At 47.3% G+C, this 13,909-nt stretch overlaps 1 protein-coding gene across 3 annotated transcripts; it reads left to right on the top strand.

The window, feature by feature from the left end:
- The first annotated feature begins 4,916 nt into the window (after positions 1-4,916).
- Positions 4,917-13,359, top strand: LOC311314495 (neuronal cell adhesion molecule-like). 3 transcript variants are annotated; one of them, XM_084444872.1, is made up of 18 exons: positions 4,917-5,000; positions 6,308-6,503; positions 7,414-7,519; positions 7,795-7,988; positions 8,092-8,214; positions 8,355-8,525; positions 9,141-9,255; positions 9,354-9,538; positions 9,642-9,773; positions 9,894-10,037; positions 10,186-10,297; positions 10,382-10,545; positions 10,915-11,016; positions 11,108-11,305; positions 11,947-12,017; positions 12,112-12,337; positions 12,426-12,541; positions 12,995-13,359. In XM_084444872.1, exons 2-18 carry the CDS (start codon positions 6,392-6,394, stop codon positions 13,205-13,207), a joined length of 2,484 nt encoding a protein of 827 aa, XP_084300998.1. In that variant the 5' UTR covers positions 4,917-5,000; positions 6,308-6,391; the 3' UTR covers positions 13,208-13,359. The 3 variants fall into 3 exon arrangements, with proteins under 3 accessions (XP_084300998.1, XP_084300997.1, XP_084300999.1); XM_084444871.1 differs by having other exon boundaries at positions 10,900-11,016; XM_084444873.1 differs by lacking the exons at positions 4,917-5,000; positions 6,308-6,503 and adding an exon at positions 6,510-7,062 and having other exon boundaries at positions 10,900-11,016.
- Positions 13,360-13,909: the final 550 nt, after the last annotated feature.

Raw genomic sequence — 13,909 nt, 5'->3', positions numbered from 1 at the left:
TAGGGTCAGTCATGTGGGGAACTGAAGTCTGTTTATCTAAGCAGTGCCTGTTATTTAGTCTGAGCACTGAGGGCTATACATTGCTCCTCTCATCTCTCTTACAGCCCCTGTAACGGTACCATAAGCCTTGGACTGCATGGGTCAGTCAATCATCTTTAGGTTGGCAGTTACCGTGACACCTTTGATCTCTCTCTTCCTCAACCCTTTGAATGATCACCATAGCGACGGGCCTTGTGTTCATCACTTTGAAGAAGGGCCAGGAGGGTTTGATTTCACCCATGACCCCAGACTCACACACATGGCTATGAGTTGTCAGATACAGACTATTTGTGTCTTATCTGCATGCATGTCTTATCTATTTGTAAGTAAGTAAGAAAGTAAGTAAAACTTTGTTATAGCGCTCTTCACAGCACAGGTGCTTTACAATGGAGAATTAAAATAAACATACAGTTCACAAGTGCAAAAATCATGGCAAAATGTGTGTGTGTGTGGGGGGGGGGGGTCAATAGTTGGGCTACAGATCACCAAAGGCCTGTCTGAACAGGTGGGTCTTCAAGAGTTTTTTAAAAGAGTTCTCAGAAGTTGAGGCTCTCAGGTCCTGGGGTAGGGCATTCCAGAGCCTAGGGGCCGTAGCCCCAAAGGCTCGGTCACCCTTAGTCTTTAGCCTGGTCCGAGGCACCACCAGGAACCCTTGGTCGGATGACCTCAGGGACCGGCTGGAGGAGTAAGGGTGGATGAGGTCGCAGATGTAGGCGGGGGCTTGTCCATGGAGGGCTCTGTAGGTGAACACCAGGACCTTGAAGTGGACCTTGAATTTGTCTTACCTATTTGTTTGCATGCATGTCTGTCTATGGAGCTATCTGCCTGACTTCTTGTGTGCTTGTTTGTCTGTAAGTAAGTAAAAGTAAGTCAACTTTTATTTATATAGCACCCTTCGTAGCACGAGTGTAGCACGGGTTCCCAGTGCTTTACAGTGGGAACATTATAAACATCACAGACCAATCAGATACATAAATATAAGTGCACTGAATACGTTAAAGAAAAAGAGTGCACATAAACATAGTGACATAAATGAGGTCATTGTCAGGGGAAAACAGGCAAGCCGAAAGGAGAGAGTGTGGCAGATAGAGACGGACTAGCACTCAAAGGCTTGTCTGTATAAGTGTGTCTTTAGCTGCCCTTTAAAACTGTTCTCAGATCCTGTGGGAGCGCGTTTCACAGTCTAGGAGCCACAGCCCCAAAAGTCCGATCCCCCTTTGTCTTTAGCCGCGTCCGAGGCACTGTCAGGAGACCCTGGTCAGATGATCTCAAGGTCCGGCTGGAGGTGTGGTGGTGGATGAGGTCACAGATGTAACTGGGGGCTAGTCCGTGGATGGCTTTGAAGGTGAAGAGCAACACCTTGAACTGTATTCTAAAAGAGACAGGTAGCCAGTGCAGTCTGTCTGCCTTTCTTTTAGTACCTAGTCTGGAGGTAAATGAGGTCTCCACCATCTAGGTGACTAGTCTACGGTACTGTGCAGCGGTCTGGCCCAGTCCCTGGACTCCAGGACATCTAACCCCTGTCTGAAACTGCACTCTCCCCGGACTGGAATAGCAGGTGCAACAACAATGTTTTGGTGCCAGAAATCCTACCCCAGCGCTGGTATAAATACAGTTGTCCGGTACTGTGGGCCAGGCCGGCTCTCCTATTCTCCAGCCCTGTTTACATGTCTGTTGACATGCTGGTTTACTCCCAGGTCTAGTTTCTCAACCTCTAAAAATGCTACACAGACTATGTAATCTGCTTAACAACGTGGTAGCTAGGCTACTGTAGGAATGGAGGGAGGATACCTTACCTGACTGTAACCATGGAGATTAAAACTATCTCCATGACTGTAACTGGGTGAGCTGAGGCAGAAATAGATTAGATAGCCAGTGGCTAATTGTGGAGTTGAGGGGTAGTTTAGTTTACAGTAATATGGACAGCAAAATGCTTCCAGACAACAGTGATTATCATTTTATTTTATTGATGACGATGATGATGATGATGGTGGTAGTGGTGTTTCAATCTAAGCGTAATGGTGATGTGACAAGTGGTTTTTAATTTAAACTCCAGCTTGTTCTTTGATATTTCATTGTTTGTCCTTGACGCTGACATTCTGGAGTTTCCTGTCGAGTACGCTCTACACCTCCCAAGCTGGGACATCCTCTCATCTTCCTGGTGTGTGTTTGTACAAGCCCTCCCTCTAACAGCTGCTCTCAGGCACTGACAAAGGTCCTCTCTACAAGTCTGCCTCCCCCATAGACCCGTGCTCCCTGCCTCTGTGTTTAATGTATGTGTAGTGTGTGTCTGTGTGTATGTGTAGTGTGTCTGTGTGTGTTCTACACCACTTCTCTCCCACAGCTCTCAAACCCCCCCCCCACCCCCGCCCCAACAGCCCCCCCCCGCCTTTTGCAGGAAACCCAGACCCCAGCTAGGGGTCTACTGGAAGGCCAGGCATCTGCCAACCTGCCCTTCTTCTCTTCCTGAGATAGACAGGTGTGTGTGTGTGTGTTTGTTCTTATCTCAGAGGGGCTTAAAGCCATGCTGACTCCAGCACATTCCCCGGCTTCCTGTGGAGCCCAAGACAGCTGCGTATCGATCAGCGTGCGGTAATGAATCTCTCAGAAGCCCTCTCTCAGTGCCACACTCTCTGCCAGGCAGCGGCCATTACCCAGGCTGTAATTTCAGACCTGATCCATTATCAGACGGAAACGCCAGGCACATCAGAGACATATCCTGTACACAAAGTGAGGGCCTCCTATAGGCTAGATCCTAAAAACAGATTTGACTGTATTCTGATTAAACCATACACAGAGTGCAGTGGACCTGACAGTAGGGGGAAAATGATATTTTAGTTGGTGCTCACATCAGCACCAGGGGAGCAGAGTGCTGGTCCAATACTCTTCAAACATACCCTGTCTCCCTTCCTTCCTGAAGAAAGCATTGATTGATTGATTGCACATGATTTAAATTGTGAAATAAATGCAATGAAAGATAGATGGATCCCTTCATCGTGGATTACTTCAAAGGAATGCAGCAGAAACAGGAACGTTATTAGGCCTGTAAACAGGGCTCTCATGGCTTTGTCACCCACTTCTCCTTCTGTGCCCTATTGGTGGGTGGATGTGCCAGACCTTGCTTACCAGTGGTTGGTTAGGCAGTTAGTCAAGTGACGCAGGTGATAGCTGACCCTGTCGACTTACTGAACTGCACTGTAAGAGAGAGAAAGAGAGAGAGGAGAGAGAGAGGAGAGAGAGAGGAGAGAGAGAGAGAGAGAGAGAGAGAGAGAGAGACTGTCTGGAGTCTGGTATGTCAAGGGAGGTGTTCAGTCACCTTCCAGAATTCCTGTCTTGGTCACTTTAAAATAGACCGCTAAACTGAGAGTTTCCAAATGGAGCTCATAAGTATATTTGAGTATAAATCCATAAGTATATCTACATTTGGAGTCAAATGTACTCTATGATGAGGTAGTTAAAGCTAATTTATGGCAGAGTCCACAAATTTCAAGGCATACTTGAATGTTTTCTTATGATCTATTTGGGAATGAAATCAATGCATTTTATAGAATAGATAGAGAATTAGGACAGTATCGGTAACAGCAGTGAGACCTCTCTGTGTGCCTGCCTCCATGTGGTGATTATAGTGAAGTGCAGGTTGCTTGGATTCTTTCACTGTGTAAAACACATGCATGCTATCCCTCACACAGTGCTCTGGGTCAGTCACACCTGTACGCTCGATGTACGCATGTACAATTTGAGACATGACCAAACAAGTGGGAGAATTTAGAACCACAGAATGCATTAGTTTGGAATTAGAAATCCATAGAAAACTAAATGTTTACAATTCTGTAAGAATGTTTTCTTTTTGCCATAGAAACATGGAATCAGAATTATTTTGCAGTTACAAAGGGAAAAAAACTGAATTGTTTCTCCTTCAGTTCAGTCTGAGCATACAGTATAATTGTCAGAGTTGATCTGTTTTTGTACAGGCCTGACTGCACCATAGACCCACCATATAGGACCAGAATCCTCTTTATTGCCAAGCCACTGTAAAGGTTTCATTTCTTAAAATGCTTTTGGTCCTTTCTACTGTACATGTGCATGTCCTTCAGGAACCTCTGCTATCATCTCATGGGGACAGTGGGTGAAGAGGGGATGAAGAGGGGGTTGGGAGGAGTGAAGAGGGAGTTGGGAGGGATGAGGAGGGGTGAAGAGGGGGTGAAGAGGAGATGAAGACGGGGTTGGGAGGGGTGAAGAGGGGGTTGGGAGGGATGAGGAGGGGTGAAGACGGGGATGAGAAGCGGGGTGAGGAGGGGTGTGGAGCGTGTAAGGTGCCGTGTGGAGGCCGTGAAGAACAGGGGTGTGGAGGAGGTAAGGAGATGTCCTTGGGACTGAAGAGTATCGAGGAGCCTGGGACTGAAGAAGCCGGAAAGATTCCAAGTGTCATGAAAATCAGTCTGGTAGTTTTTGCATAATCCTGCTTACAAACAAACAAACAAACAAACAAACCAAGAAACGGCCCATAAATCTGCCCTGAGATTTGGATCCACTCTAAAGATTTTAGAATTTAGAAAAAAATGATGCGTTCTAAGTTGGACCATGCTACATCTTTCCTCTGAGTTTCGTGAAAATTGGCCAAGTAATTTTGTGTAATCCTGCTCACAAATGATCAAAGAAACAAACATGCCACCGAAAACATTACCCATCGCCTGCACTGTCACTGGGGTGGAGGTAAGGCGGAGGTAATCACATGTTTTTAGGACAACAGATGAAATGAAGGAACATGAATAAATATTAAAACTCACTGGCCTCTACTGTAACTAAGAGACTTTCTCAGGGTGACTAAATGTGAGCGATTTCAGTGAGGCTGATGTAACTGTCCTGGTCTAGACCACTGAGGTGACTGACCGCAGAGTCAGTCTGATCCGAGTCCTGTTCCAAAGACCAGAGGGTCTCTTCATCCACACAAGCTTTGCAAGGTAGGTACAACTGGCATTTACATCTCAACATATACAGGACAAACAAACTACATTAGACAGATAGGTGATATTTTTGGCATTTTTTCGCGAATCCCATACATTTTTCCTACAGGGATTTAGAACTCGGAACCAAATGGCGGCGGTGCTATTCAGTTTACAAAATTACGACATCTCCTCACTACTCTCTGTAGTTAAAGTTTAACTTGTTGATGGTTTGTTGATGGATCTGCCGTTTTGTTAGATATGGAAGGAGAATCTGAATCAATGTAACCTGACGCACCAGATGGTTTGCTTCGCATAACCGTCTGGGAACTCTCCATTGGAAAATGTTTGGAAAGGCACTCAAAAAATACTTGGCAGGTGATTGGATGAACCATCTGTCTATCATGCGTTAACTTCAACCACTCCTCGCTGTCAACACACCTAAACCCGCCCAGCCTAGCTATTTGTATTTCAAATTCTTCAGAGCCAACACAGATTGGTGAGATCATTTTCTGATCTGGCAGAAACGGATCTCTATGGAGAGTATCCAGATTGATTTACGAGAGAAACAGAATGTGAGCTCGGGAAATCAGGATGGTCTCAGAAGGCTAGGATAAATGCACCTTGATATGCTTTCCATCTTTGTTATATAAATGCGACCAAAAAGGAAGATCTCTATTTAACCATATATCTAATCTTAATTTGCATTCATCCATTTTGTTCCATTTATTCAAAGTTTCACTTAAGTATTTGACTGTTTTATTGGGGATACCATTGCTGCCGCAAGATGGCAGTCATTTAGCCTATAGCTAATTCACACTTTTTCAAGTTCATTTGTACACCTACAGTACTGTATGTTTACATGCTATGCGTGTGTTTTTGTATGTGTGTGTGTGTGTGTGTCTGTGTGTACCTTTGACAAAGCAGCCAGGCTGGAACACTAGTTTCAGTCATAGAAGAAAACTGTATGTGTGAAGACAACTATAGCCTACAGTACAGTATGTGACTATGACACACTGCCACAGGGGTTGGTTTCCGTGCAGTTACAGTGACACGTGATGCCATGTTATACTGTGAGCTGTGTCATTCTGCTCAAACACACATCATACAGTAATACCAAACTCAAACACACATCTAATATGTAGGAGTATTCAGGGCTCAGGCTCTGTCCTCGGCTGTGGAGGCCTGTGTTGAACTGATGGCTTGAGACTGCAATGGGTCCCAGAAGGATTAGACTGTCATAATGACCCCCCTCTGCCTCACCATCTCTCTCCCTTTCTCTCTCTCTCTCCCCCTCTAATATCCATCTCTCTCTGTCTCTCCAGCTATCAGATCGTGCTGATCGTGGAAACAGGAACAGTGTGTCGAATGACCCGGGGGGGAAGCTTTTGAACGTAACACGTCAGACCATGGAAAGGGAAAAGAAGATGAAGTGGGCACTGATCAGTGGAGCTGCACTACTGTTTCTGCTCAGCAACGTGACCTCAGCACTGGAAGTGCCTCCGGACCGTAAGTACTGGAGTAGGACAGAGTACATGCCTACAGTGGAGTATGTATTAGAACCACACCACCAGTATAATCCTGACTGTAGGCCTGGATAGGAGGGAGAATGGATAATTTCTAAGAGTGATGGTAGAATATGCAGATAGAGTATTCAGAATTACTATCCACTATGAACTACTATCCACTTCCAAGACTTGTGGTGCACTTGATTTGCCTTCTGGAGGTCACAGTTTGGAGATTACATGCCACCTGATCCACAATGACACTGGGCAAGTTAAATCAAGTGCACCCCAAGTTTGTAAGACACACATGCCGGTGCTACTCTCTCTATCCAACCCTGGTACAGTAGGAACACACATCCCATCAAGTGGCTCGCTGGCTAGTAAGACAGCGACGTAGCTCTGCACTCGACACAGCATGGTGACATGCATGACACAGGGCTGACGGGCTCCGGCCTGGTCCCACTCTGCCCCACCCCCCCAACCCTCATCTGTCCGTGATCATGTGATTAACACCATACTCTTCCCACTCTGCTGGTGTCCTGGCCAATCACATGGTGACCAAGTTCTGGAAGAATGTAAGTGGTCCCGGACCTCTTGTCTGTGGAAGTGGTGTGAAGTGGAAGTGCATTATCTTGCCTTGTGTATGAAATGCGCTACATAAATAAAGTGTGATTTGATTTGATTGAATTGATTGAATGGTAATACGATGATTATCTTGATGATTAGGTAAAAAATGGTTTGTGTTTTGCATGGTCTCAGATTTTTGATGGATTCATTTCAAACAACTCAAAAACATGCATGCAGTGTTTGCTTCAGCCTTTAAACGTGTGTGCGTGTGAATGAGCGACCAAATGTGTTAGCATTATGCGTTTGTGTGTGTGCATTGTGTGTTGGAGTGTGCCTGACTGTGCTCTGCTGTCCTCCAGTGCCCGAACCCCCCACCATCACCCTGCAGTCTCCAAAGAATTACATCATCGACCCCACAGAGAACATCGTCATTCACTGTGAGGCCAAGGGCAAGCCACACCCCAGGTCAGCATAGGAAATGTAGTTTAATAGAGTGTAATATAATTACGTCAGACTTGACCAATAAGGCAGCTGCGTGAATAAAGCGAATTGAGCATTGTACTATACTTTGCTAGCTGGAGTCAAAATAGTCTACAAACCAAATAAAGGGGGTCTCCTAATGCAGCATTCCAAGACTTCAATTTAAAGATGCCAGTTACTTGTTTTTTGTTGTGGTACTGTCCTTCTCGTATTGGTTCTGGGCCTGTTGTGGTTCAAACCCTGGCTATGCTGTGTTCCAGCTTCTCATGGATGAGGAACGGGACACACTTCGACGTGGAGAAGTACCCTGAGGTTCTGATGAGGCCCGGCTCAGGAACGCTGGTCATCGACATCAGCAGTGTAAAGGCAGCGGCCTACGAGGGAGTGTACCAGTGCTCCGCCCGCAACGATCACGGCACGGCCCTGTCCAACAACATCGTCATCAGGCAGGCCTGTAAGGACACTATACTACTGCTGTAGTCAAACCCTAACCCTAACCCTGTCCAATAACATGGTGTGTGTGTGTGTGTGTATGTGTGTGTGTGTGCTACTTTCAGTTTCCCCAGTGTGGTCAAGTGAGAGGCAGGATGCCGTCGTGGCGAAGGTGGGGGAGGCTGCGGTGCTAGAGTGTCGCCCCCCCGCAGGCTTCCCTCCTCCCATCATCTTCTGGATGGACGACGGTAATGGCGGGACCCGAGACATTACTCTGCTGAAGCTGCAGTTGACACAAGCCCAGAGAATGCATTTCACCCGTCTTTTCCTTCTCTCTCCCTATCTCCCTCCTTCTCTCTCTTGATCTCTCTTTCTCACTCCCTCCCAGACTTCCAGAGAATACCCCAGAACGCCCGTGTGTCCCAGGCTCTGGACGGAGATATGTACTTCGCCAACGTCCTTGTGGAGGACACGAGGGAGGACTACACCTGCTACGCACGCTACCCCTTCAGCCAGACCATCCAGCAGAAACAGCCCATGACCCTCAAAGTGTTAGACGGTAAAGTTCTCAATGGTGTCACAAATAACATGACACCACACAATGCCAGTAATATCACACTGTCTCCCAATTGGGAATTCGACATTAATTACACTTAACAGGATAGGGCACCAGGCGGGCCATCGCTGCGCTCCGCATACTACATAATAGTCTGTGCCACTTTGCCGCCCAAGCTGGTATTCTGAGGGCGTATCGACGGTTCAAAATTTAAAGAGTGACAGGTTGTAGCAGAAAATGAGATGCTAGCCTAGGTTAGATGGGCCGGGCATATCTATGGGTGGGAACGCCATCAGTAGTTTTTACTGTATCAGCGAAAGAACTCTCATGGGTCTGGCATTGAGACTAGCAATGCTATAATGAGAATTTTACTCCCCTGTACATAGATAGGTCATCAGTCCAACATTTTCTGGGTTCTGTCCAACCAATGAGGGAGGGTTAGGGATCCTCGTAACCCTACAATCAGGTTCTGAGATCTCCCTGCACATTTTATCAGCTACTGGGCTGGGTAGGGACCCTACAGATTGGCCAGCTCCAGTCAGAGGTCCTGCTTGGGTTCTAGTCAAGTTCTTCTGGGATTCTGCTGGCGTTCTGACATGTCCTGTCTCCTGTGCTCAGACAGTCCATATCCAGAGCAACGGCCCAGTCTCCTGGTTCCTTCTGAGTCCAGCAGCACCAAGAAGATAGTTCTGAGAGGAGAGACTCTTGAGCTGGAGTGTATCGCTATCGGCCTGTGAGTATGACGCACACACACACACAAGCACACACACAAGCACACACTCCCCTCTACAACGACAGAAGCTGATGACTGGTGACACTCTGTTCTGAAAGTCCAACTCCCGAGACCCTGTGGAGCAAGAAAAACGGAGCTCTGCCTAGCAACAGGACGTCCTATCACAGATTTCAAAAGATGCTGCGTATCGTGAAGGTAACTGAGGCAGATGCAGGAGACTATCAGTGCTACAACAAGAACTGGTATGGCTCCGTCCGTCACATGTTCAAGGTCACAGTCAAAGGTCAGTGGGAAGAGTCACAATGTCAGGGAGTTCTTCCAAAAGCTCTCTCTCTCTCCATCTCTTTCTCTCTGAGATTGATTTGAACTCCCTCTCCTCCCCCCAGCGGCTCCGTTCTGGATAAGTGCTCCCAGGAACTTGATCCTGGCTCCAGGGGAGACGGGCATCCTGACCTGCCAGGTCAGTGGAGACCCCAAGCCCAAGATCAGCTGGTCTGTCAATGGCGTCCCCCTACAGAGTGAGTATGGTGGTAATACTTTATTGATCCCCGGGGGGAAAGTACACAACCAAAACATCACTGTGTGGTTTAATCTCATCCTACAAGTGGCAGTGTATCTAGCATGTAATCCATCTGTAGACTCATCATGGGAACTCAGGAGGTTGGAGGAAAACGACACGCTGATCCTGAATGATGTCCAGATCGGCTCCAGTGCCGTCTACCAGTGCAGTGCCTCCAACGAATTTGGAAACCTGCTGGCCAATGCCTTCGTAAACGTGGTGGGTGAGTTGAGCAGGGGAATAATATTATCAAAAGGTACCCTCATATAATGTCTGATAATATTAGTAAATGTGCTGTATTATTATAATAACCATGTAATGACACTCTATTAACCTGTAGTAACCATGTTATGACATGACGTTTGTTCCAGCTGAGCCGCCGCGAGTGCTGACCCCTCCCAACAACGTGTACCAGGTGATCACCAACAACCCCGCCCTGATGGAATGTGCCACCTTCGGCTCACCCACACCCATCATCAAATGGTACGCTTAGCAGTACTGCAGTAATACTCTAGTCATAATTACCATCACATGCTACCAATTTGTGATATTGTGTTTCCTGTGCAGGTTCAAAGACAGGACCAACATTCTGAGTGGCGACCCGTACGTCCTCCATGAAAACGGAACCCTGGAGATCCACGTGGCTCAGCCGTTAAACAGCGGAAAATACACCTGCGTCGCCAAAAACATGCTAGGTACTATGGAGAACTCAGCCTACCTGGAGGTCAAAGGTGAGATGAATCACAGCGAAGGAACACAGATCAAACCCGCACCGCACTGTGTGTGTGTAAACTAAAATCTAAAGCCACTTTAGCTTAGCATCATCGTCATCACCATTATCACATTATCATTACCCTCTGCTCTGTATGGAAGCTGATCCTCACCCCAACTCGAGCATTCTAGTCCACTATATCAGTTATCAGTCCTTACTTTTCTGTGTCATGTCTGATATATAATTTACTTTATTTAGCCGTGTGATTTTCATTCCATTGGGATGCATCTCTGTGTCCTGATTCCTATTTTTAAAAGTATGGCTGAAGAATCCCGCAGAATGGAGGTGAGAATTAATGGTTCTGGCTTCTGAGTGTTGTTGTTTTCAGAGGTACCGGACCCGCCTACAGAGCTGGAGCTGGGGGACCAGACAGACAGGAGTGTCCAGCTGACATGGACACCTGGTGACGAACACAACAGCTCCATAGAGAGTATGTACTGCCCCCCCTCCCCAGAGTTGCTGAGCAGTATGTCCCCTCGGTGTTCTGACTTCCTCTTCCTGTCTCCTCCCTACTTCCCCAGAGTTCCTGATCCAGTACGAGGACCTGCTCCACCAGCCTGGTGTTTGGACCAACCTGTCTGAGGTGGAGGGCAGCAGAACCACGGCCCAGCTGGACCTGTCCCCCTACGTGTGGTACTCCTTCAGAGTCCTGGCCCGCAACAACGTGGGCTACAGCCAGCCCAGTCAGCCCTCCCGCCAGTACAGGACCAACCCTGCAGGTACTAGACAGTACAGGGCCAACCTGCTGGTACTAGACAGTACAGGACCAACCCTGGTACTAGAACAGTACAGGACCAACCCTGCAGGTACTAGACAGTACAGGACCAACCCTGTTACTAGACAGTGGAGGACCAACCCTGCATTACAGCACGGTTACAGTACTGGACCAACCCTGCAGATACTGTTAAACAGTACAGGTTCAACTCTGCATATATTGGACTAGTATGTCTTACCGGCCGCTATCAGATTGTTCAATGACACTATCTGGCTGGACACTATCAATCTGTGTCAGCTTGGACCTCCTTGATCCATTTACTTGGCATACTTATAGTACCTACTGGATTAACACATTAATGCACCTTAGGCATATTTGCACACTATCTATTCATGCTAAGGAATATACCTACTATTATACACTTTATTTACGCTCTTTATGTTTGGATTTCTGTATATTTGTAGCTAATCTATTGTAAATTTGAATCTAGTCTGGATTGTGTTACTTTGTTGTTCTTTGATGTTCAGCACCTACAATTACTGCTACAGGTCCACCTCTGCATACCATAAAGTGTTGTTATACAGTTGCCAAGCTTTGTAGAACCTATCCTGGGCTCTGACTCAATGCCTCCTCTACTCTCCTCAGCCCCAGAGGTGAACCCAGCAGATGTCAAGGCTGTGGGAACAGAGCCCGATAACCTGATTATCTCCTGGGAGGTAAGAGAATCACATATCCTTAATACAGGAGCTTACGGACCAGTCCAATGGGCCGATGCCACCCTGCTGATTGCCCCTGTGCCACCTGCTGCAGGAGCTGTCAGGCTTGCAGTCCAATGGGCCAGGCCTGAGCTACAAAGTCCAGTGGAGACAGCAGGGCGTTGCCCAGGATTGGTCCTCGATAACGTTCGCTAAAACATCCAAGTTCATAGTATCGGGCACGCTCCCCTACGTACCCTACGAGGTTAGAGTCCAGGCGGTGAACGATTACGGAGAGGGGCCAGAGCCTGAGGTGCTGCTGGGACACTCTGGGGAGGACTGTGAGTACTGGGGGAGTGTGTGTGCATGAGGTGGTTACTAGAGAATGTGTGTGTGTGTATAACCTATGCTCTTTCTCTGTGACCCCAGTGCCCCTGGCAGCACCAGAGAATGTGCAGGTACTGGTGGAGAATGGCACTGTGGCACAGGTGCACTGGGACCCGGTACCCCCCTCCGCTGTGAGAGGACGACTGGAGGGATACAAGGTACAGTACTGGGATTAACCCAACCCTGCACATCCTTCATAATGGGAGAACATTTGAACCAATTGACTCTTTAGCGTTGAATTTAATTTGAGGTAAGGAACAACATGAGGAAACACTGTGTCCTCTACTGTAAGTGAAGTGTTTATCTGTAAGTGAAGTGTGTGTGTTTATCAATCAATCAAAGCTTTATTTGTATAGTGCATTTCATACCCAGAGGCAACACAATGCGCTTTACAGAGAACAAGGGAGGTGGGTATACGACCCACCCCTACATATTCCAGAGGGAAGCAAAAAAACAGAGTCACCCGGGGGCCAGATAAGTGAGCTGTAAAAATTCTTCCGACCCCTCTCAACAAGGCGATCGAGCAAGCTCCAGGAGTATGTTTGTCTACCGGCTAAGAACATTTATAAAGCAATAAATGTATCCCTGCATGATGTGGATGTCCTTCCCAGGTGTACTATTGGCGTGAGCGTGGCCTTCACCAGCAGGAGGGTGAGGTGGAGAAGAGGCAGACTCTGTTGTTCAGCGGTAACAGGAGGGAGGGGCGTCTTCTCTACCTGCAGCCCGACAGCCTCTACTCCCTCTCCATTAGGGTGTTCAACGGCAAGGGAGAGGGACCCCTCAGCACCCCATTGAACTTTGAGACCCCCAAAGGGGGTGTGTAGAAGGAAAGGGAGATCCAGGTCGCTGAAGTGTAAACGGTGAACAGCACATATTTGGAGATGTATGCGCAGTAGCCTACTGAAGGTTTTCAGGATATTTTACAGTAGGCTACTGATGAAAATGTGTTTGTTTATTAAAATGTTCCCTGAAGGATGTCCGCGGGTCCTTTAAAAGTTTTACATTATTATTCTCAGAGGTCTTAAAAAAATTGCCCGGGAGAGGACTATTTCTTGTTATGTTTGTGTTGTGCAAAGGTTGATTTAGCTTTTAGTCATGCCGTTACGGGAGTCTGTGAGATTGAGTGAGATAGTGCAGAGCAGCCCTCTCTGCTTCCACGGTTGACATTGAGAGACACGCGGAGAGAGGCTCTCTGAATGGCTCAGACGGAAGCTGTCTGGAGCGCCCTTCACTGTCTGATATCGCACATTGATCAAAAACTTCACTCTGAGCGAGACGACGAATGTAGTACAACACAATGGTCAGAATTCATACTGCACCGAACGGCTAAAGGGTCGGACATGTAAAAAGGTTTGCGACAGGATACAGTGTGTGAGGCACGGGCAAATGAAACACAATATTACAGGTGTCATATTAAGGGGGTTTACGTCACAGGCGGCATTAGCCTAGTGCTGGGAGTGTAAGTGTAACCGAGTGAAAAAGGGTTCTTGTGAGTCCTCGAGTAGGTAGTGAGTTGTTGGTTAAAC

This window comes from Borostomias antarcticus (assembly GCF_949987555.1).
Source record: "Borostomias antarcticus genome assembly, chromosome: 10".
NCBI lineage: Eukaryota > Metazoa > Chordata > Actinopteri > Stomiiformes > Stomiidae > Borostomias > Borostomias antarcticus.
The sequence above is the reverse complement of the archived record's forward strand: the minus strand, read 5'-3'. Positions and strand labels throughout refer to the sequence as shown.

Coding starts and splice junctions, on each gene's coding strand:
- LOC311314495 (XM_084444871.1), top strand. CDS start 6,392: ATGGAAAGGGAAAAGAAGATGAAGTGGGCACTGATCAGTGGAGCTGCA. Junction 8,215..8,354: donor CATCTTCTGGATGGACGACG/GTAATGGCGGGA, acceptor ACTCCCTCCCAG/ACTTCCAGAGAATACCCCAG. Junction 10,038..10,185: donor TGCCTTCGTAAACGTGGTGG/GTGAGTTGAGCA, acceptor CGTTTGTTCCAG/CTGAGCCGCCGCGAGTGCTG.